Raw genomic sequence first — 23,038 nt, 5'->3', positions numbered from 1 at the left:
CCTTTTGACTTAGTTATATTTTGTTAAGAAATGGAATCACTGACTTAGTTACTGAGGGAATTGAAGGGTCAATTTCACCACAAGTTCAATTCCTTATTATATAAAAAGAACTTGACAGATTTTGAACCAGAATAAATTTTATGCCAATCATATTTGTGTCATGGTACCTAATGATAAATTAACCCTAAAACGGAAGTTCAGTTATTTAATATACGCAACAATTCAACTCCTGAAATCACAAAGAGAATTCACTGGTTTTTAGTCTTTCAAGCAATTTATTCTCCATTATTTCACATAGAAACATATATTTTTAAAGCCACAGAAACCTTAGACAGTCTAGTCAAGTTTTTCTCAACCCTATTTTCAGGCTTTTTAAAAAACTAATTGCCTTCTCTCCATAAGATTTTAATAATACGTACCTATAACTTTATATATATATCTATGCTTTATACATAAAAATGTATTTTTTCACCCCCAAGAACCAATTATTGTCACCATTAAGAATCATCTCATTTTCCAAGTAAGGTCACTGAAGCCAGGAAATATTACATATTTGCCTAGTGCAATGCCACAGGATCTTTACAGCTAAAGGCACCAACAGCCCTGGCTGGCGTGGCTAAGTAGGTTGAGCACTGCCCACAAAGCCAAAGGCTGCTGGTTCAGTTCCTGGTTGGGGCACATGCCTGTATTGCGGGCCTAGTCCCTGTATGGGTCATGTGCAAGAGGCAAATGATTGATGTTTCTCTTCCTCTCTTTTTCTCTACTTTCCCGTCTAAAAAAACAAAATCTTAAAAAAAAAAAAATAAAGGCACCAACAACTCAAAAATTATTGGTGAAATGACTAAGAGAAAAACTACTAGTAACTAGTAGTTATCTAGATACTACTAGTTACCTAGATACCAATTATACATCCAATATAACTACTAATATTTTCTTATTTTCACAAGAGGATAGGCCAGGCATTAACCTAAATCTATTTTGTGTCCTTTTAAGGGACTGTTTTGCAAAAACTGAAATGAATGCCTAATGAATTCTTACTATATTAAAATAAATACTGTTGTCCCATACATCCCCAAATGCCCTACCTCTTTGTTTTTAAGTTCTTCAAAACCTTTATTAACAAAACAGTAGCAGAATTCAGAAATAATAAAATGAAAATAATGCAGGAACACATTTCCAGAATTAAAATTCAAGTTCTTAAGAAAATAATTTACTGTATTAGAGGAAACTATTTTGAAATAAAAATGCCTATATATTTTCCTTCTGATTCCTGAACATATTTCTAATTAGTAGGTTATTTTGGGCTAAGTGATTAGCATTACTAATATGCTTACCAGTTCTGTCATATGACTCATGGCATGTACGTGCAATCTCCGCCCCTAGCTCTAAGTAATGACCAGCTTTGTCCCTGGAACCATCTGCTCCAAGTGCAAACATTCCCCCCGCAAAGCAGGCCAAATGCCCCATCTTCTTTTCCAGGTGCCCATTCTTCCATTCTCCAATAAAGGTGAGGCCTCCACGGGACTTCTTAATAAGATGTTTTTCTATAGCCTACAAGAAAGAGTAGATATTCAAAATTTCAGAAGTGAAATGTGAGTGTTCAAAGTTACTGCATCTTCCTGATGATAAAACCTTGGTAATATGATATTCCACAAAGCAGTAACTTTCCCAAACTGGAAGGCTTAATTTACAATAACTAAGTTTTGAATGACTAATCAAGTTGCATAAATTTGAACAAATCACTACTATAACAAAACAAGGTGGACAAGGGGAAACTAGCTTAAAGATTACTTTTCTACTCGAGCTAAAAACATTCATAATAATCAGTCAATTGAGATCATGATGACAAGTTAGAACCTGATGACTGCCGATTTATTTTCTATTTCATACAACAGAAACTGAATAGAAAGAATACCTAAGCTAATCAGAAAATTTTAATTCTGATTAGTTCAAATGGCTTCTTTTTTTGTGTAACTATACCTTCTCTCAACATACTTTAAAAGGGCACCATTAGGTAAGATGCTGGTATGTTATTAAAGCTTATGAAACTAGCTGAAAAGTCAAATTGAATGCCTTAGTCCCTTACTTTGCAGCTGAAGCCCCTAGATGCCGTGCTGCGGTTAGGACAGGCCATGCGGAAAACACGGTGCACCCTCCTGTGATGTCAATTTTACTCCAGACACATGAGGATGGCAAGAAAAGTATTTCATTTTAGTCACTGTCAGCCTGTTCTCAATTTCAGTGTCTTTGGTTATATTTTGCTTGTTTGTTTGTTTTGTTGACTAGGTTTTTAACATGAATATTATACAAAGTAGAATCCAACAATTACATTTAATTTTAAAAATGAGACTTTTAAGAGCTTTGTTATTTTGGACTATGTTCTCACACTTTGCTGCCAGGGTCTATGGATTCTCTACCCCTAGAGATAGTTCAGGTTCTACAGAAAAGTTTAAGAAACTACACGAATTCGGTTCTCTTTGATGGAAATTATATGATTAGAGACTATACTTTTCCGACAATAAAAAGGAAATAGAGTTAACCCACATTTTTATGATGGGTTGTTCTCTGACGAGCTCAGTAACAATCAGCTTTGGAAAAATTTATTCTATATTCTTTATAATAATGTTTTACAGAACTATAAGGACTATGCCTTTGCCTTCATTTTATATGCCACAAGGCCTATAAGTGTAATATGAACTCAATAAATGTTTAGTTAATACCATTTTATAAATAAATAGTAAATAACTGTATTTTACCTGTTAGGGAAATGAGGAGAGGTTGATAAGCAAACTAAGGAACCATTGCACTGTAAATGTCTACTGTTGTTACTTTCTTTTAACCACAGTGCTCTGCGGCACACATGTAAAGCACGCATGTACTTTAAATATAAAATATAGATATAATTAAAAATAAAAATATATTTTAAATATATTTACAATATTAATGAATATATTTAAATATATTTGTTCATTTATCAAATACTTATTGAATCACCTTTTGTTTCAGGTATTGTACAAGGTGCTAAGACACTGATAAACAATTAGTCTGTCTTCAAGGAAGCCATCCATAGCCTAGTGGGAATGACTAAGGGCTATATTTAACACTATGATTCTGAGAATATTATGTTCTTCCTAGGTAATGCCTTTTCTTAGATCATAAAAGTTTCTAGGCTTAAAGTTTAATAACAGAATAAAACTTTCCAATTTTTCAAAATGTAAGACTTCATAAAGAATTTTGGAAGTCACATACCAAAATGGAGATTTCTTAATACACATTAATTTAGTTCAATTTTTTAGTTAACATAGTCTCTCAAGAAATATTTACCTAATGCCTCAATGGGCCAAGCACTACATGCCACATATTAGTTCACCTCCTGTGCATCTTTATAAACAACTATAGAAAACTGGTTGCCTTTAAGTAAAGATATAAAATAGGTAATAAGATCCTTGGTTTAATTTAGAGACAAACAACTACTATAACTCAATACTGGTCATACTGGAACTTGATGATCATATTGATCAGTATGAGTTATACCATTCTGACTATAGTATTGATCAGTATGAGTTATACTATAGTCAGAATGATATATACTTTGTAGTGCATTCAAAATATATGACTTTACAAAAGTAATTAAAATTAAAAAGATATGTTTTTACTAGATCAGAAAGCAAATAACTTATTAAATGTTTAACATACTTTTCTCTTTCACAGTTTTTACTTGGAAATACCACACATAAGTGTTTCTAAGAAACATGTCCCAATTTTGGGGTGTATGAACACTGTGGCATGAGGTCATACAGATGTGGTACAGTGGTTAAGAGTGCCGGATCTAAAGTGTTCTGCTCCAGGCTCCATCACTTCCTAGCTCTGCGAGCTTCATAAGGTTGCTTAAGCTCTCGGTGCCCCAAGGTCCCCGTGTGCAAAGTGGTAGGGGAGATTAAACTACGTCACCCACGTTAAAGGAGTGAGAACAGTGTCTGGCACTTGGAAAGTACTATACATGTGTTTCACCCTTATGATTTACATATGCAGCTTCAATGAGTCATTTGAAAGAAAAAATGTTAATGGGAATGCACGTAAAGTCAGAAATTTTTCCTGTCCAGAAATTTTTCCTATAGACAATAACTAAAATTAATTAAATTTTCATACATAAATACGCTACACTATATTCCTTCCTCAACAATTTCTTTAAAATGCCACAATAAAGGAAAACAATCTGACTTTTACATTAAAATACTAAGAAACTCTACAACAAATGCATATAATAAAATGCATATAAGGTGTTCATCTGTCACTATCAAATACATTGGATATTCATTATGTTAAACAGGTAAATGTTCTTGATCGTATTACCTCAATAGCATCATCATACATTTTTCTCGCCTCATGGTCTGTTTTATCTGACATCAACCATGCTTTCAGCAAGTACTCATAAAAACTATCTCCCAGCCCTCCAACTGATGTATGATCTGTAACAAAAAAGAGGGAGGTGGAGAAAAGAGAAGACAGAGCACAAGTAAGCAATGTTTTATCAATTATAATGACAATAATACATGTTAAAATGAAAAATTACGCTGACAGCTCTAGTTCCAACATACTTCAACTTCAGTCCAGTAAGAGCACACAATAAGCACTCTCTTCTATGTGTGTACCCAATTTTCTAGAAATCTTTTCCGGCTGGATATGGTACAATATTTCACATATTTAGTTGTCTTTTTCTTCCATCACTAGTTTGCATATTGTCACACATCCAAACACTTCCAGAATCATAAATAATTACCTTTCATATATTAATGGCTTTAACTATATAAGCTATAGGATTAAATATGAGACATACATAAATCTGATGTTAACCAAAAATAGCTAATTTTTCTATAGAATGATAAATAGTGATTTCTGTGCTGTAAAATAAATCTACAAATAAAAAAAGCCCAAGAACTCCTTTGTACTATTACTTCCATAATATAGTAAGTTGTTGAATTAAAACTCTCGACTACTATTTATACAGCTCTTAGTACATACTTGTTAGTACTAGGTATATTCTTAAAGATGAGATACCATCTACACCTTTAATCTTATCTAGCTGAACAACATTAACTCCCAAGGCAACACTTTCATCCTTGACTTTCCGTAAACCCTGCCCTACATCCTCGAACTTTATTTCAAAACTCATGTCATCCCCACATGAAGAGAAAAATATCACATATCTGATAACCCTTCAATCACTGGTCTTACAAATTAGTGAGAGAGGAATGGACTATTCAGTGGTTTATGGGAACAACAGTATATCTCTTCTGGGGAAAATACCTACTGATATTTATATCTTTAGCTTACAAAAATTAATTTGTGGTAGATTAATGATTTAAAGGTAAACACAAGACTTAAGTATACCATCCCTGGCTGGTGTGGCTCAGCAGACTGAGTGCCAGCCTGTGAACCACAGGGTTGCTGGTTCGATTCCCAGTCAGGGCACATGCCTGGGTTGCAGGCCAGGTCCCCAATAGGGGGCTCACAAGAAGCAACCACACACTGATGTTTCTCTCCCTCTCTTTCTCCCTCTCTTCCCCTCTCTAAAACTAAATAAATAAAATCTTAAAAAAAAAAAAAGAACTTAAGTATACCGGAAGAAAATATAAGAAAATATCTGTTTTTCCTAAGCAGATGAACTTCTTAAACAAAACACAAAATGAAGACTCCATAAAGGGAAAGACTGTGTCACACGGTAGATACAAGCTGCCATAAATGAATCTGTAAGACAAGAAAAAGACTGGGAGAAGATACCTGCAACATGCATAAGAGAAATAAGGGTTCATGTCCTACACAAAGAACTCTAAAAACTAAGAAAAACTGACACAGGGCACATACAATTAACAAAAAAAGAAATAAAAATTGATAATTAACCTAAGAAAGGAAGCTCAACTACACTAATGATCTGAGAAAAACAAATTAAAATAATGAAATTCCATTTTTGTCTATATAGTGGGCAAGCTTTTTTTTTATCCTCACCCAAGGACATTTTTTTCTCATTGCTTTTAGAGCGAGGAATGGGAGGGAGAGAAGGAGAGAAACATTGATATGAGAAATATCGATTAGTTGCCTTACATGCATGCTCTGACCAGGGACCAAACTCACAACCTAGGCATGTGTCCTGCTGGGAATCAAACCCAACCAACAACACCCAACCTACTGAGTCACACTGGCCAGGGCTAATTGGCAAACATTTTAAAAAATTGATAACATCAGATGATCACTTAGTGGGTTATATAATATCTAATCACTGAGGTGTACACCTGAAACTAATACATTGACTACAATTGAAAAATAAAAAGTGATTTAAATTAAAAAAATAAATCACATATTTCCATGCCTTTAAAAAAATAAAATAAACATGTTAACTTTATTTTTAAATCCCTAAATAAAAAAGATTGGTAACAATGTTGGTAAGGTTATGGTTTACAGTTGCTAGATTGGAGTGCAATTTTGTAGCAGCTATCAAAATTTAACCTAGGTTTTCTAGTTCTTCAATTATCCTATAATACTACTTGCATAAATATACAAACACAGATCTAAATGCATCACAGCACCATTTGCATTAGTAAAATAATAAGATACCTCATATGTCTAGGGAAGTGGCGAAATAAATCATGTATCAACATACTCTAGCAGACTATGAAATCATTAAAGAGAATCAGGTGGGTCTATAACCTGATATTGGAGGACATTTATTAAAGCTGTTGAGTGGATAGAAAAAAGCAAGTTTCAGAACAACACAGTTTAATACCACTCAAAATTTGTATGTTTAAAGAACTCTATTGTACACACAGAAATGGTTTGAAAGACAACTGTCAACAGTGATTACCTCTAAGAAAGGAGCCCTTGCATTTTTATTGTATATACTTATCTTTTATCAATATACACATTTTTATATATGTATATACCCCAAAACAAGATAAAAAATATATAGCATTTCCATCATCTCAAAAGTTTTCCATATTTGGCCCTCACGATCAATACCTAACTTCCTAAAATAACCATTTTTCTGACCTCTGTCACCATAGATTAGTTTTGCCAAGTTCATATATAAACTTACATAAATGGCCATCACATAAAATGTCAATTTACTTTCAGTTGTGATTTGTTAGCTTAACAAGCTTTTCCACTGGTTTCCATCTACCTATTCTGAAGGAGGTACCTCTGATTATTTTGACATCCTGCATTTCCTAACATTAAGTGATTGGGTATCAGACAATACACTTTGAGGAAGAGAAGACAGAGTCACAATGTGATATCTCATTCTAAGCCTCAAACTGCACACACACATACACAAACCACAATTAGATTTCTCATAGTGTTCAATACTCACCATACTTACATTTAAGAATTTTATAATGATGGTAATATACAATGATGGGTTTAGAGAATAGATTACATTTAGATGCTAAATTAATTCTAACAGACTTAAACATTTTATAATTATAAAAAAATCATAAAAGATAACATACTTATAAAATATGAAAACAGTATGGAATAGACAGGGAAAGTCCTCATACTTAACAGGCATTTGGGACAGAATAAGGATTAGGGGCGCCCACTGGGCACATTACTTGGTAATGAAAAAAGGGCAGTGGTTTCATATTTAGAGAGCAACCACTTTAAAACTGCTGTATCAAAACAACTGTGTCCAAATACCCCCACCAATACTGCTACCTCAGTTTTGTGGTTATGGCAAAATGTCTTGACTCAGTCAGGGAATGACGCTATCACTACTTGACCAGCTGCCTGGTCTTTTCTTAGACTTCATCAACTGTTTAAAATCCTGCTGTATTTTAGTTGTCCTCATATGTTAACCATGACTTTCTTGCATACTTTTTAGTTTTTCCCCTGGATTTTTTAGTTGCCTTCCTATTGTCTCCCATCCTTTTTTTTTTTTTAATCATCCGTATTGTTTCCTAGCCTCTCAACCATGTTACTTAGACTTACACTGAGTCACCCCTGGCCTCCTCATTCCCCTAAAGGCCTTCCTCCCAATCTTATTTCCTAAGCACACTGCACAAGCTATCATCTTGAGACTTTTCTTGCTTTCCTGAGTTAGATTCATTATTTCCTTAAGCCTATGCTTGGTTTACACCTGTTTTACTGATTCTTTTTTTTTTTCCACATAATTTCCCCCAAAAAAGTATGTGGAATGTAACCACGCTGTCCGAAAATGTCTTTACTATGCTCCCCTCTCGCTTTTATTTTACACAGGTATCATACTCAAGGTTGGAAATCATCCCTCTCAGAGCTTCTTGAAGGTGCTCTCCTACATTGTAACACCAAGTATACCACTGGTGAGAAATCTGATGTGATTTTATAGGCTTGAGGTATTCTCAATCTCCCCTCCTCACACTCAACTGGCCTTTCTGAGTTAAACCTTCATTTTGGCATTGGTTAATTTTTTTTTTCTACATTCACTGTGCTGAGCACTTTTCAAAGGTAAAATTAGTATCCTTCAGCTCTGGGGTAATGCTCTTACATCACTGCTTTGTTTTCTCCACTGCACTTGCTCGGTTCTCCCTTCTGAAACTCATACTAGTTCTGCCATACTAGTTGCAAATCGTACCTCTTGGACTGATTCTATTATTCTTTTCTCTCAAATTTAGCCTCTTAGTCATCTTTCTCTATATTCTAGAGCTTTTAAAAAAAAATCAATTCTACCTTTTAGTCCTTTCACTGAAGCTTTAATGTCAGCAATCATACTTTAATCTCTGGGCTCTTTCTGTTCTCTAATTGCTTCTTTTTCACAGTGTCCTATTCCTATTTTAGGAACATATTATCTTTTTAGAGTTCTTAGAATGAAAGAGAGGATTAAAAATGTTTAGTTATAAAACTGCCTCAATTTCCTCTGGGATCCCCTTTCTGAATTTACATGTTTTTGCTGTGATATTTAATATTCATACAGAAAAATATATAATACGTGTTATGCTCATTACAGAGAATACTTGCTTATTCTCTGCTCAGAATCATGCCAGTGCCCTAAAAACCTCTCACGTACCCCTTTTCAATCACAATTCCCACCTCCTAACGGTAACCAGTATCTTGACTTTTTGTGTAATCACTTTGATTTTTTATATGGTTATCACCTAATACTCTCTCCCAACCACTGTTGTTGCTTTTCCTATCGGTATAGTTAATAAATGGTATCACCAATTCTCTTGTGTCCAGCTTCTACACCTCAACACTGTGAGGTTCGACCATGCTGTTACATACAGCTGCGTATCACTGACGTTCTGGGCAGCTAGTGTGGGTTTCCTCACTGAGGAGACCGAATCACCACTAGGTCTCTCTCATGAGTGGGAATGCTGACTGGATGCTTTCTGCGTAGGCTAAGTTGAGGAAAGGTGGGCTAACTGGCAGGCTTTGCTTTAGAGTCAGGAACAAGGTGTGTATTGTGAAACTGTGGATCTGCTTGAAGTTTAGAATGAAAGGAGGCGTTATTCTGGGGTACCAACATCCATATGAAAAAGTATTACTGTTCTTCAAGAAAATCATTCAATTTTTTAAAAAAAGAGCTGCATAATACTGCCTACTAGTAGATGCCAAGAATAAAGCGGTGGAAAAGAATTTCAAGTAAAGCCCGTGTTCCCTATAATGACCCTGAATCAAGCTCTCGTGTATTCAATTGCTTGTACCTACTGTTTGTGAACCCAACTCTCTCTGGAATTATATCAGTTACCTTTTCTGCAGTCCTCTTGTGATGTATTCTAGGTTATGGCATTCTCAGATCACATTCACCCACTCCCAGCCACAACATGTTCTGAAAATCTGTTGAAATATCTTGTCCATTATGATCTCCCACTTGGCTCCAAATCCCTTTACTGTTATGGGTTTATTCCTTTCTACATTTCTGTGCTTTCCTTTCATAGCAGTCTCGGGAAGGATGAAGGTAGGCCACCGTGGTAAAGTTACAGTTCAGTCTTCTACCATGAGGCAGAAGTCCTAATAAACCTTTCTTCACTTCACTTCTTTCTGGATAACTCTGCAATTAGTAGTTACATATGTTTAATTTCTCATTCCCTGTCTCCTAATCTGCTCCCATTACAGAATCATGAATAAAAACCAAGCATGTAGAAGCCTAGGGAATCTTGGTTTACTCGGGTAGTTCTTTCTGGTGTTGAACTTTTACACTTGTAACCACTGTGTTATTCAAGATGATTTTTGGTTGTACATAGAAAACATTTTAAAAATATTATTAATAGTTTTATTAATTAATCTTATCAATATGATCTTTTAACTTCATGCAAAATCTTATTCCATCCCTGAAACACATACCAAAGATAAAAGATGCAATAAGTATTTAAAAGGCATAACCATACTTGAAAACAAAATAAAAATTATAGTAGGGAAGAAATACCCCTGCCTTATGCTTTTTACAGACCTACACATTCTTACTTATAGCAATATGTGCTCAATAAGCAATTATTAAGTGAATGGCTGAACTTCCATTTTCAAGTATTTACAATTATAAGATATTTTTTCTTTTTTTAATAAACTGGACCATGTTTTTAAAAAATGACTCCACTTTCACAGTCATTCTCAGTTTAGAAAAAATATCATTATAAGCAGCAATACCTAGCACAATACCTAAACAAGTTCAACAAAAAATATCTGCAGAATAAATGCATTAAATATCTGAAGTACTCACTATTTCAAGTTTTAATAAAATTTCCATGTATATATTTTAAACACTTTCCTAAGTCCCCCTCTACTAAGATACTCATAATTGTAATACATTAAATTGTTTACATGAACTATCCATTAAAAAGATAGCTTTTTTAAAAAAAGACTTTTAATACCTCAATGATGTAGATTATTAGAAAAATGCACAAAAGTCTTGATAGTAAGATTTTCCTTTTGGAGTTTTATAATCTTCTGTAAACAGATCTTTGCACCTATAACTTTTTAACCATCTCATAGCTCAGATTAAGTTCAGATTAAGTATTTCAGACTATTCAGGTGACTATACAGAAATGTGCTTTGTAAGAATACCCAATTCCATTCCTCTGCTCTCTCTTAAAAGAGTTGGAATTTACAGCTACTTCCTTCTCATATCTGCTTGCTCCTTAACCCCCTACATTGTGGCTTTAGCTCACACCACAAAGCCAAAGCAAATGATGTTCTACAATTTAATAATTATGTCTCAGTCCCAAGACATCAAATAAATTTTAAAGTGGGGTAAGATGATGACATCATGTGAAGGGCATTGTAGAGGATGAATCGGTAAGAGGTGATACTGAACTGTGGGAGAGAACTGAAGGCCTAATTAACCTAAGGGAAGAAGAAATGAAGACCAGACTCCCAAAGGAGTTTGAATAGTGGGCATATTAAATTTGGGTTCCCAGCTGGATATCTAAATGAATATGATAAACAGGCAATCAGATATGAGAAATCCAGAGAGACAGCTAGACTGAGGGCATGCATTAGGGAGCTATCTGTACAAAAACGGGTCTGAGCCACAGGAGCTTAGAGAGAATGCATGGAGCGATTAAAGGACATAAATGGTACTCTGGAGCACAGCACTCTTATATAACAGTCATTAAAATAACATACAGGGCTTTTAAAAATTTTGTACTTTGGCTTCATACATATATATCTTGATATGTTGCAGATTTAAGGAAAGAACAAGTGAGCAGGAAAGAAAACAAGATTTAAAAATATAACAGAATTAAAGGAGGTAAAATAGGGGGAAAAGCAGGGAAAGGCAAAAGTCTTTGGCATCCTGGTTTAGGAGGAATTTTTTTTTGGTCTGTGAATTATTATCAGAGTTTACAGATTTAGTTGTACGTTATTTAGGTTACAGAAGGCAGTCACAGTCCTGCTGAGAGGTTCTCTCCAGCTTTTCTAGGCTGTCGCTCCAGTGGAAGATTCTATGCTTAATAAATGAATACACAGCAGAAGCCTGAGATCCATGATAACTATGGAATCTATCACCTAGTAGACTGATTGATTTCTTACTGTAACCATTGAATGAACCATGCCTGCCAGGTGTCAAATTCAATGACCCACACCACTCCAATATCCTTCTGATAATCAGAAACTGATAACACATTATAAAGTACTACTAAATATCAATGATTCATATAATCTATGGCAGCATGTCACAAAGTTAATGGCAGGTTTCTAACAGAAGCTATGTATTGAAGTGTTTTATAGAAAATTCTAGAATAAAAATATATGTATCATGTGTTAAGGTTTATGAAACATTTTGAAATATGTTATCTCAAAAATATGACCCAAATGATCATCCATTAAATGAGTACAATTAGAACAGATGAAGAAACAAAGGCATAGAGAAGTTAAATAACTTATCTAAATTATTAAGTGGGGAAGCTACAAATATTATACCCTTTCTTGTTTTTTCCACAATTTTTAATTTAGTAGTATAAAATTTAATAAATCACTAATGACCAATTCCCTATATTTTCCTCACTTCAGTCATTAAATGGCATAGGCTACACAATGTACTTAGGAAACAAGTAAAAAAAATTAAGTAAAAAAAAAAAGAAAAATACTGATGATGTGCCTTTAAATCTAGGTTTCTCACTACATTCTTTTATATCTATTGCCAAGAACTTTTTCCTGAAAATAATTACCAGTGATTATTCTCTGTGATTGCTATGTGCATGTCACAAACATTACCATTTACTCTAATTACAATACAGCTAGCCAGAGCTGAATTGTTAAATTTCAGTTCCATTCGCTGTTTGTTTTGCAGACTATTTATGGATATGACAGATGTACACTGCTCAAAGATAATAATGGAATTTGATATACTTTTCAGAAGCTGATATAAAATATACAAAAACATTAAAAAGAGCACACTGGACAATTCAGTCAGGGCTGCAGCTGCTGAAGGATGCCAGGGCAACTCCCCTGGGAGCTGAAAGGCCCCCGGCCCACATGGCCATTGAGCAGCTTTCCACATGGCATTCTCAAGTTCATACTGCTGAGAGTGAATGTTTTCTGAAGAAGTAATTCCAATTTATTTTGTGAGGAAAAACAAGGAAGAATGACAGGGTTACTTTTATTCCAACCCTTTATTGTGATGCAATATATACTGCATAACATTTTAAGTGGCCATTTTAACCATTTTTTAAGTGTACCATTTAGTGGCACGAATTACTACACAAATGCCGTACCACCATCACCTCTATTCCCAAACTGTTCATCGCCTCAAATGGAAACTCTGTACCTATTAAAATAGCAATAACTCTCCATTCCCTTCACCCAAGCCCCAGGTAACCCCTTAAATCCACTTTGTGTCCCCATGAATCTGACTACTCTAGATATTTCATATAAGTGAAGTCATACATTATTTGTCCTTTTTGTGACTGGCTTTTTTCATTTATCATCATGTTTTCAAGGTTCATCTATGTTGTAGCACATATTAGAACTTCAGTCCTTTTTATGGCTGAATAATGTCCCATGATATGGATGTACCGGTTTTGCTTACACGTCTGTTGGACACTTTGAGTCTTTCTACCTTTTGCCTATTGTAAATAATGTTGCTGTGAACATCACCATACAAGGGTCTGTCTGAGTCCGTGTTTTCAGATCTTTTGGGTACACACCTAGGAGCTGAATTGCTGAGTCCATTAGAGTTCAATGTTTGTTTAACTTTCTGAGTGAGCATCAAACTGTTTCCACTGTGGCACTATTTTATATTCCCACTAGCAATGTAGAAGTTTCCAAATTCTCCACATCCTTGCCAAGACTTATTTTCTGTCTTTTTGAACACAGCCATCCTAGCAAGTGTGAAGTGCTTTTGATTTGCATTTACCTAGTGACTAATGACATTGAGCATCTTTCAATTTGTGTATCTTCTTTGAAAAAAATGTCTCTAGTCCTTTACCCATTTTTTAAATTGGGTGCCTGTCCTGTTGTTGAGTTGTAAAAGTTCTTTATATATACTGATATTAAGCCCTTATTAGATTTGCAAACATTTTCTCTCATTCTATGGTTTGGCTTTCATTCTCCTGAGTCCTTTATGTACAAAATGTTTTATTTTCATGAAATCCAGTTCTATTATTGCCTCTGCTTTTGAATAAGCCATTGATAAATCCAAGGTCCTGAAGATCTGTCCCTGTTTTCTTTCAAAAGGTTTAGTTTTGGATCTTAAATTTAGGGTTTCTGATGCATTTTAAGTTAATCTTTACATATAGGATAAGGGCCCAACTCCATTCTTTTATATGGGGCTCTCCATTTTTCACACCACCACTTGCTAAAGAAGAAGTGTTCAATTTTTAATAAGTAAAATACTATCAATGCTATACCATTGGCTATTTCCAAGGCTGACAATTCTCAAACAGTGACATATTTTTCAGTGTTTTAAGATTTTGGGGTAGAAGATGGCATCCTCTTTTTTATTTAAAAGTGTTTTTATATTATTTCAAAAGTAACAGATGTGCATTATCAAACTTAGGTTACTGTAGGTAAACAAAAAAATTTCAGAAAAAAACACAGACAACACTTTGATTTCTAGTTTTGTTTATTTTCTCTCTAAATATCTTTCTAGGTATGCCATATTAATTAATCTACGTTAAGTATTGTACAACGTAACTTTTAATGACTGCATAGCATTGGGTTGGCCAAAAAGTTTGTTTTTATTCTGTAAAATGGCGCTAGCAGTGCTTAGTTGTCTCTAAGTTTGAAACAATTTTGTTAGATTGTATGGTGACAGCTGTCATAGCAACATGCATTAAAAAAAACTTATCAAAATTGGTGAATTTTTGTGCAGCCCTTTTAATATTGAAGATGGGAGAAAATAAGCAACATTTTTGGTATATTGTGCTTTATTGTTTCAAGAAAGGTAAAAATGCAACTGAAACGCAAAAAAGGATTTGTGCAGTGTATGGAGAAGGTGCTGTGACTGACCAAACATGTCAAAAGTGGTCTGCGAAGTTTTGTGCTGGAGATTTCTCACTGGACAATGCTCCACAGTCTGAAAGACCAGATGAAGTTGCTAGTGATCAAATTGAGACATCAACTGAGAACAGTCAACATTATACCACACAGGAGATAGCCAACATACTCAAAATATCCAAATCAATAAAATTATTAGTGAAAATGAAAAATGTCTTTTATTTTACAGATAAAACTAAATGAACTTTTTGGCCAACTCACTATATCACATCTGCAGGGACTCTAATTTATTTAACCAAATCTCTTTAGCAGGATGCTTTAAAATTGCACTGTCCAGTGCAGTAGGCAATAGTCACAGTAGTTATTTAAAATTTAATTAAAAGCACATAAAATTTAAAATCAGTTCCACAACTCTACTTGCAACATTTCCAATGCTGAATAACCATATGTAGCTACTGACTACTGTATTAACACCTATATGGAACATTTTCCTAGTCATAGAAAGTTCTACTGTCCTGGCCAGTATGCCTCACTTGGTTGGAGTGTCCTCCTGTGAACTGAAAGGTCACAGTTCGATTCCCAGTCAGGGCACATGCCTAGGCTGCAGGTTTAGTCCCCGGTGGGGGCGCCTATGAGAGGCAGCTGATTGATGTTTCTTGCTCACATGTATTTCTCTCCCTCCCTTTTCTCTCTTAAAAAATTCTACTAAACAGTACTGCTTTAGAATGTTTCTAAAATATCCCTATTATAAAAAACATGGAAGGTACTGTAAATAAACTTTTCATATTTGTAGCCCTGCAAATTTCTTTGGAATAATGCCTAGAAAGGAGTTGCTGGTTCAAAGGGCATACACATTTCCACACTTTCTGAACCACTGCATACAGGGACATGTTCGTTTCCTTTAACAATTTAATATGTAAAGAACAGTGTCTTCTAAAACCTGAAACGCTAATTTGAAAGAATATATGCACCCTTAAGTCCACTGTAGTGTTATTTACAATAGCCAAGATGTGGAAACAACCCAAGTGCCCATCATTAGCTGAGTGGGTAGAAAAGCTGTAGCATATTTACACAATGGAATACTGCTCTGTCATAAAAAGAACAAAATCTTACCATTGGTGACAGCATGGATGGACCTAGAGGGTATTATGCTCAGTGAAACTAGTCAGTGAAAGACAAATACCATATGATTTCATTTATATGTGGGATCTAAACAACAAAATAAATGAGCAAACAAAATTAAAAAGCCCATAAATACAGAGAGCAGACTGGAGGTCACCAGAGAGGAGGTGTATTGGGGGACTGAGTAAAAAAGCTAAAATTGCTGGTTGTAAGAGTAGTAGTGATGGGGATGTGAAGTACAGAATAGAGAATTATAGTCAATAATATTGTAAAAGTATGTATGGTGCCAGGTGGGTACTGGATATACTGGGGGGAAACTTTGTAAAGCGTGTGCCTATCTAACCACTATGCTACATACCTAATACACACAAACACAAAAAAAATACACAGTAATATTGAATGGAAACTGTAACTGAAAAATAAAATTTAAATTAAAAATAATAAATTTAAAAAGACTGCCAATGATATCGAGGGGAAAAATAGGGTGTTCTGTTTAAAAGCCTCACTGATTTGATCAAGGAGCTGGTGAAGCGGGAAAAGAGAGCCACAAAGGTCTCTGGTCTGTGGAGACGGCACAAGCGTGGTACAAGGACGGCAGTCTTTATAAATTCCACTGCAGAGACTGAGCATGTTGCCACACCTTACATTGGCTCCAGGGCCCACTAACACCAGTAACACCACTTCCAAAGTTAAATGTGAGCATGTGTCCACTAGTCATTTGTGAACTGTTCCCAATCTATTTTTCTATTGGGGCTGATCATCTTTTCCTTATGTTCTTACAAAAGTTCTTGATATAGAGAGGATATAAAAACTTTGTTTTCCAAATATGTTCAAATATATCTGCTTGGCTCGTTACTTGACTGCTGTTATAAATTGCAGGAGATTAACATTTAAATATAGCGAACTCGGACCCCTTCTTTATGATCTCTGCTTTATGTGCCATGCTTAGGAAAGGCTTTCCTGATTATAACTAACCATTTTTTGGTACTTTTATGATTTCATTTTTTACAGTTAAATAGTTACACCATATAAAACATATACTGGCACAAGAAAGAAAATGAACATAATTCCCCCTGCCAATGTTAGAATGTTCCCAAATCTTAACAGAACACTTAAGGGGGAAAAAATTCACCCTAATTACTGAGTAGACATCCAAACCAGTCATCCTTACCTAAAATAAGAAAAACACATTTTTATATTTTAGAAAGGCTGCTCTCAGGGTTTTGTTTTCTTTACTAAAGTATCATTTTACTCAGTCTAGGAATTAGACACAGAAAATGAATTACATGTGAAGAATTTTGGGAAAGGGAAAAAGAAGTACACAGGAGGAGCCAAAATTCCCAGATCCTTGAAAGACAGACTTGCACTGACCAATCTGTTTTCCTTTCACAAAGCAGAGGACGATTTCCTTGAGGGGAGCCCGAAGGACAATTCCACGGCGAATGCTTTCCTGCTCTCGGCAGCACGTGCCTGCATAACTTCTCACTGGGAGATTCGACAGCGATCCCCACACGTAAAATTAGGCGATTGTTACTTCTACCTCTTTTTTACTACTTTGTTTTATTATTGGTCTCAAAAATAATCCAAACATGTTACACCAGAGGCAAAGTCACAACTTTAGTAGTTTAGTTTTCCAGACTTTTAAGAGAGAATACTACTGATAAACCCATAATTTATTAAAATTCTTTAAGTTCCATATAAATACTTACTATTTGTAAAAAGTCAATTCCTTCAAAGGGCAATTCTAAAGCTGTAATAAGAAAATCACCCCCTCACCAGACCAAATGCTCTCTCCTCAGACAGAGGGAATCACTTCCACCACAGTCTCACATAACAGCTGGAACGTTCCGCAGCTATAACATTTACCACATTGTATTCCAGCTACTTCTAAGTGTATCTGCCTGCCTACCCCAGGAGCTCCCTGAATTCAGACGAAGGCCTGCATATTTTTCCCCATCTCCAGTTTCATCCAAGAACCTGGCGCAGAGCCTAGTAAGTAAAAGACACTGATGATGCCATCCTTGAAGACGAATGACTGGACACAGCTTGTCCAGAAGTCGTTCACGATCCTCTCTTGTTTCTCACATTCCTTCAGTAAACACCTATCCTTTATTCACATGAAGATATGCTTCATAAACAGGGGCTCCAGGTACAACCCTTGGCAAATGCTCCACCACATTTTAACAAAGCGCTTGCACATACAAGAAATAAAATACTCTTATTAGATAGGTTGTTAATGTTTCCATTTTACAAGAAGAAAACTGAAGCTGCAAGAGATTGGAAACTTGCCAAAGATAACTGTACCAGTAAAACACAGGTTAGACACCAACCGGGGGCTTCTCACTCCACAGGTCATGTGCTTTTCACGACATCAAGCAAAAGTTTCACACAAATAATCTTTTAACGAAGCATCAGTTGTACCAGAAATACTTACACTGACCCCAGCGACCTGTTCTTGGGTTCAAATAATTTGGGTAAAGACCATTTGGACGTTCCATTTTCTGAAGTAGTTTCCGAATGTGCATGACCTAAACAAAATAAATACTGCAATTAACAAAAATAAATGTCACCAGGACTTACATTAAACTAACTTTGTGTTTTTTCCTCACTCAGAACCTTCACTACTTCCTCTGCCATCTTTGTGTGCGTGGTGGTCGAGAATAACTCCTATTTTTAAAATGTCTCATTTTGTATGATGACATATGATAATTATTTAAAAATTAAGCAACAATAAAAATATAAAGCAAAACGTTTTGATTGGCAATGAACTGATGCTAAAAATCAATTTGGAGATAACTGAAATTCTTATCTTGTTTAACTATACAGGAACATGACACATCTCTCCATTAAGGTCCTCTTCAATAGCATTCAGTAGTTTTGAAGTTTGTTTATCTTTTGATAAATTTATCTGCAGAAAACTTACATTTTTGTTCTTACCACATATGGTATGTTTTTGTAAAGTGATACTTTCTTGCCTGGTTAGCCCATGCAGAGAAATGCTACTGATTTTTAGTATCTATAGTCAAAAAATATATTAAGCTCTTATTTGTAATAATTTAAATGTAGATTGTTGCAATATTTTAGGTAATCATGTAATTTGTGATTACTTTCTTCTTTCTTCATCTTTTTTAACAGATTTTATTTCTTTATTTTTAGAGAGGTTAAGGGAGGGTGAAAGGGAGGGAGAAAGAGAAGGAGAGAAAATCAATATGTGGTTTGCCTCTTACGTGCCCCCCACTGGGGACCTGGCCTGCAATCCAGGCATGTGCCCTAAACTGGGAATTGAACCAGCAACCTTTGGTCCACAGGCCAGCAATAAATCCACTGAGCCATACCAGCCAGGGCTCTTTCTTCCTTTTTAAGTCAATTCAATTCTTGAACTTTTGTTCATTTTGTTTTTCTTGCCTTACCATGCTGGCTAGAAATTTCAGCACAATGCTGAATAGAGAGGGCAATCAAATTTTTTTAAAGCCTTCTAGTGGTTAAAACTTCTCAAATAACAGTAAATATTTAAAATATGTCCTAAATAGAAAGGACTTTTTTTAGGTAATTTAAAAAGAAAAAGGAAGCCCAGAGTCCTGATAAACATATTTCTGGAAAAGTGATTGTTTTCTTTCTTCTTCTTTTTAAAGATTTTATTTATTTTTAAAGAGAGTTCAGGAAAAGAGGGAAAAAAAGGAGAGAAACATCGATTTGAGAGAGAAGCATCTATTGGTTGCCTCTAGTACATGCCCCAACTAGGGACCGAACCTGCAACCCAGGCATGTGCCCTGACCAGAAACCCAACTGGCAACTGTGCTTTGTGGAATGATGCCTGACCAACTGAGTCACATCTAACAGGGCAAGGCCATCATTTTCTAAGCATTAGTCAAGTCTTTAGGTAAATCTTAAAGGATTCTTTTTTTTAAGATTTTATTTATTTATTTCTAGAGAGAGGGGAAGGGAAGGAGAAAGGGAGACAATCATCAGTGTGTAGCTGCTTCTCATGTGCCCCCTAGTGGGGACCTGGTCTGCAACCCAGACTGGGAATCGAACCTGCCACCCTTTGGTTCACAGGCTGGTGCTCAATCCACTGAGCCACACCAGCCAGGGCTTAAAGGATTCTTTAATAACAAAGAAAAGAAGGCAGGAAAACTAACCTTTTTGTAGTAAACCGGGTCCCCTGTCAAGTAACTGAGGTGGACAAACTCCATGTGCAGTGTCCCAAATTCAGCGAGAATGCTGCTACCTGCAGATGCCCAGCCCCAGTTCCGCCCGACTCCACTGAGGGAAAACAAAGGGGAAAGGAGATAGAATTGGAAAAAGACCAGAACATTTCCTCAATGAATACATAAGCCTTAAATAAATTGCTTAGGAATTGTTATATCTAACATAATACCTATTTATATGTAAAATTTTATTATTTAAATTTTTTGAATAGGTACTATGCCCACATATTTAAAAAATTAAAACAGCATAAGAAAGTACATAGTAAACATATATTACCCTAGAAATCTCATCTCTCCTCACACCACCAAGCTCCACAGATAATCACATTAACTTATGTGTTAGTACAGAATTTTTACGCATATACAAGCAATCCAAATACATAGTCTTATTTTCCTCCTACCTTAAACAAAACATAGCAAAGTATACTTACTGCTCTGTACCTTGTATTTTACTCTTAAGATGTATCTCAGTGGTTTTTCCAAATTAGTTTATCAACAACTTTCTCATTTTTTTTACAGCTGCATGTGATAATAATGATTTTCGGTTGGCATGCCCCATCCCAGAGGCCAAGAAAATGTGTGAGAGCATCCTGAGTTGTCTCAAACCTTGAAGGTACAATCTGCATTTACTGTGCTGGGGCCAAAGATGTCACATGTCCTGTCATGGCCAGGACATCAAACGGTAAAGAACTGTCCAGCCCCAAATGCGAATAGTGCCAGTATGAAAACTACTACAATTTAATCAACCCCTACTGGTGGTCTGTTAGCATATTTCTAATATTTAGCTACTATGAAAACCTTTCCAGTGGGTAATCTCACGTACACTTCTTTTGTGCAGATGCATTGCTACATCTATACCTTCCTGACATTTTTGATTATAGATATTGCTATACCTTCCTGCCCCCTTTTTAGCCTGCTTTTAATTTGTTATTGAAAGCTAGACAATATAAATGAAAAAATGTCAAGGCTTTGGACATTATCTTCTTTCTAGGATGGTCACGTTTTTTTCTGAAACACAGGCTGAGTACAGGCAGATTACCTCGGTGGTAGGCTTTTTAAAGGGTATCTATCTCAGTTTTACCTCTGCTTCTAGAGAGTGGCACTCTGAGACTCAGCTGAAAGCCTGGGGCACTTACCAAAGGACCGCCCCTTTGGCAGCCTTAAACACTAACCTCTGCCTCCCCAAACCATGTGACTTAACTTTTCTCCTTTGCCCTTTAGCCCCCAAATGCTGTTTTCTGCTGGATTTCCTTGAGTCCTTCCCCTTGCATGTGTAATCACAGAATCAACCAACAACTCGCGAAAATTCCGTGCATTAAATTGTGGGCTTTTCTTCTACAATCCTCCCTGTCTTGAGATTTTGTGACTCATGTCTCAGTCAGTTTGGCAGCTCCAAGACCTGACCACAACAGTCTCCTGGCCCTAGTCCACCACCAAGTGAGGCTTGGCCTTTACCAGTCTGTAGCATGACTTGGAAAATGCTCCAGGGGTAAAAAAAAAAAAAAGTCAATATTTATATGAAGATGACCTTCTCTTAGGAAATCCTACCTGAGTTGGACAATCCAGTTGGGCAACTGGAGTTGCTCTCCAGTGTGCCCAAACCATTTCGTCAAGACTTTATGATTGCTTTTGGAGGTAGGGTCAGCCTGATAGAAGCTAATCCATGATTGGAACTGGCAGTCTAGATTAACTAACTATTCAAGTAGCAGAGTTATTCCTACTAGAACTCTAAACCATTCTCCAGGGTCTTTTTTACTTTGAGGACAGGGTAAAACTGTAAGTCTTTTTCTCTTTTTATATATACCTGTACACTGCCAATTCAGTATGTCATATTTTATTTATGTGTTGTGAAAACATTAAAATAGATATCAAGGTATCCCTACCTCACTTAAAGTTTTTTAATCATTTGGAGCAGTTTTTACACTGTTATTGAAAATATGGTACCACTGGCAGATTTTTTTTTGAAGCTAGAAGTGAGAATCAGGGATGAAATATGGATATGTATTAGTAAGTAACTACAGAGGACAGTCATTCATTTCTAAACAGTTAGTGCCTACTATGCTCTGGTAGATACAGTAGTGAACCTGACATACAGCATTCCTGCTCCCATAGTAAATAAGAATATTTTAAATCATGATAATTGTTATAAAGAAAATTAAATAGAGGAGTAGAATAGTGGCTACTAGCGAAGGTGAGTTAGGAGACAGGCTCTTTATGCGTAATGTTCAGAAAGTGTTTCTGAAAAGACACGATTTGAACTGAGACCTGGGCAATGTGAGAAGGAGCAAGTGATGCCTAGATCTGGAAGGAGAGAGTTCCCAGCAGAGAAATGGCAAATGCGAGGACCCTGAGGGAAAAGAAGGTGGCCGGGGTGGCTAGAGCTCAGGAAGGGGAAATGAACGTTAGAGAGTGTGATCCAAATTATGTAAGAATTTGGGAAGGTTACAGTGAAATTTTTATTCTAAGTGTGATAAAAAGTCATGAAGGATTTTAAGAAATGTAACATAAGATTTAAGGAACAAAGCACACCATCTAGAAAGACTACCTAGGCCGCAGCATGGCGAATGGATGGCGGTGTGGCCAAGGACATGAACACCAAGTCCCCAGGAAGTCCAACAGCTCCCTCTTCCCTACAAACACTCTCTCTGGCCAGAAGTCCCAAATGGAGTTTCAGTCATAGTGCATTTAAACACTTCTCAGAACACTAAATTTTAAACAAAGCTTTTCACATATCTTATACACAGCTTCACAGGAACAATCTAAAATGTTAAATTATAACCTATATAAAGTCTAACAACTCAGAAAAT

At 35.7% G+C, this 23,038-nt stretch overlaps 1 protein-coding gene across 2 annotated transcripts in view; it reads right to left on the bottom strand.

Moving 5' to 3' along the window:
• MAN1A2 (mannosidase alpha class 1A member 2) overlaps window positions 1-23,038 on the bottom strand; it is a 126,127-nt gene that overhangs the window by 26,446 nt on the left and 76,643 nt on the right. For both annotated transcript variants that reach the window (XM_028502763.2, XM_036015249.1), the window contains exons 7-10: window positions 20,163-20,286; window positions 18,458-18,551; window positions 4,354-4,469; window positions 1,335-1,551 (exon numbers count right to left, since the gene is read on the bottom strand). In XM_028502763.2, the coding sequence (XP_028358564.1) occupies window positions 1,335-1,551; window positions 4,354-4,469; window positions 18,458-18,551; window positions 20,163-20,286 (551 nt within the window). The remainder of the gene's footprint in view (window positions 1-1,334; window positions 1,552-4,353; window positions 4,470-18,457; window positions 18,552-20,162; window positions 20,287-23,038) is intronic.

The sequence above is a fragment of the Phyllostomus discolor genome, chromosome 14, assembly GCF_004126475.2.
Source record: "Phyllostomus discolor isolate MPI-MPIP mPhyDis1 chromosome 14, mPhyDis1.pri.v3, whole genome shotgun sequence".
Classification (NCBI taxonomy): domain Eukaryota; kingdom Metazoa; phylum Chordata; class Mammalia; order Chiroptera; family Phyllostomidae; genus Phyllostomus; species Phyllostomus discolor.
This window is presented reverse-complemented; position numbering and strand designations above follow the sequence as displayed.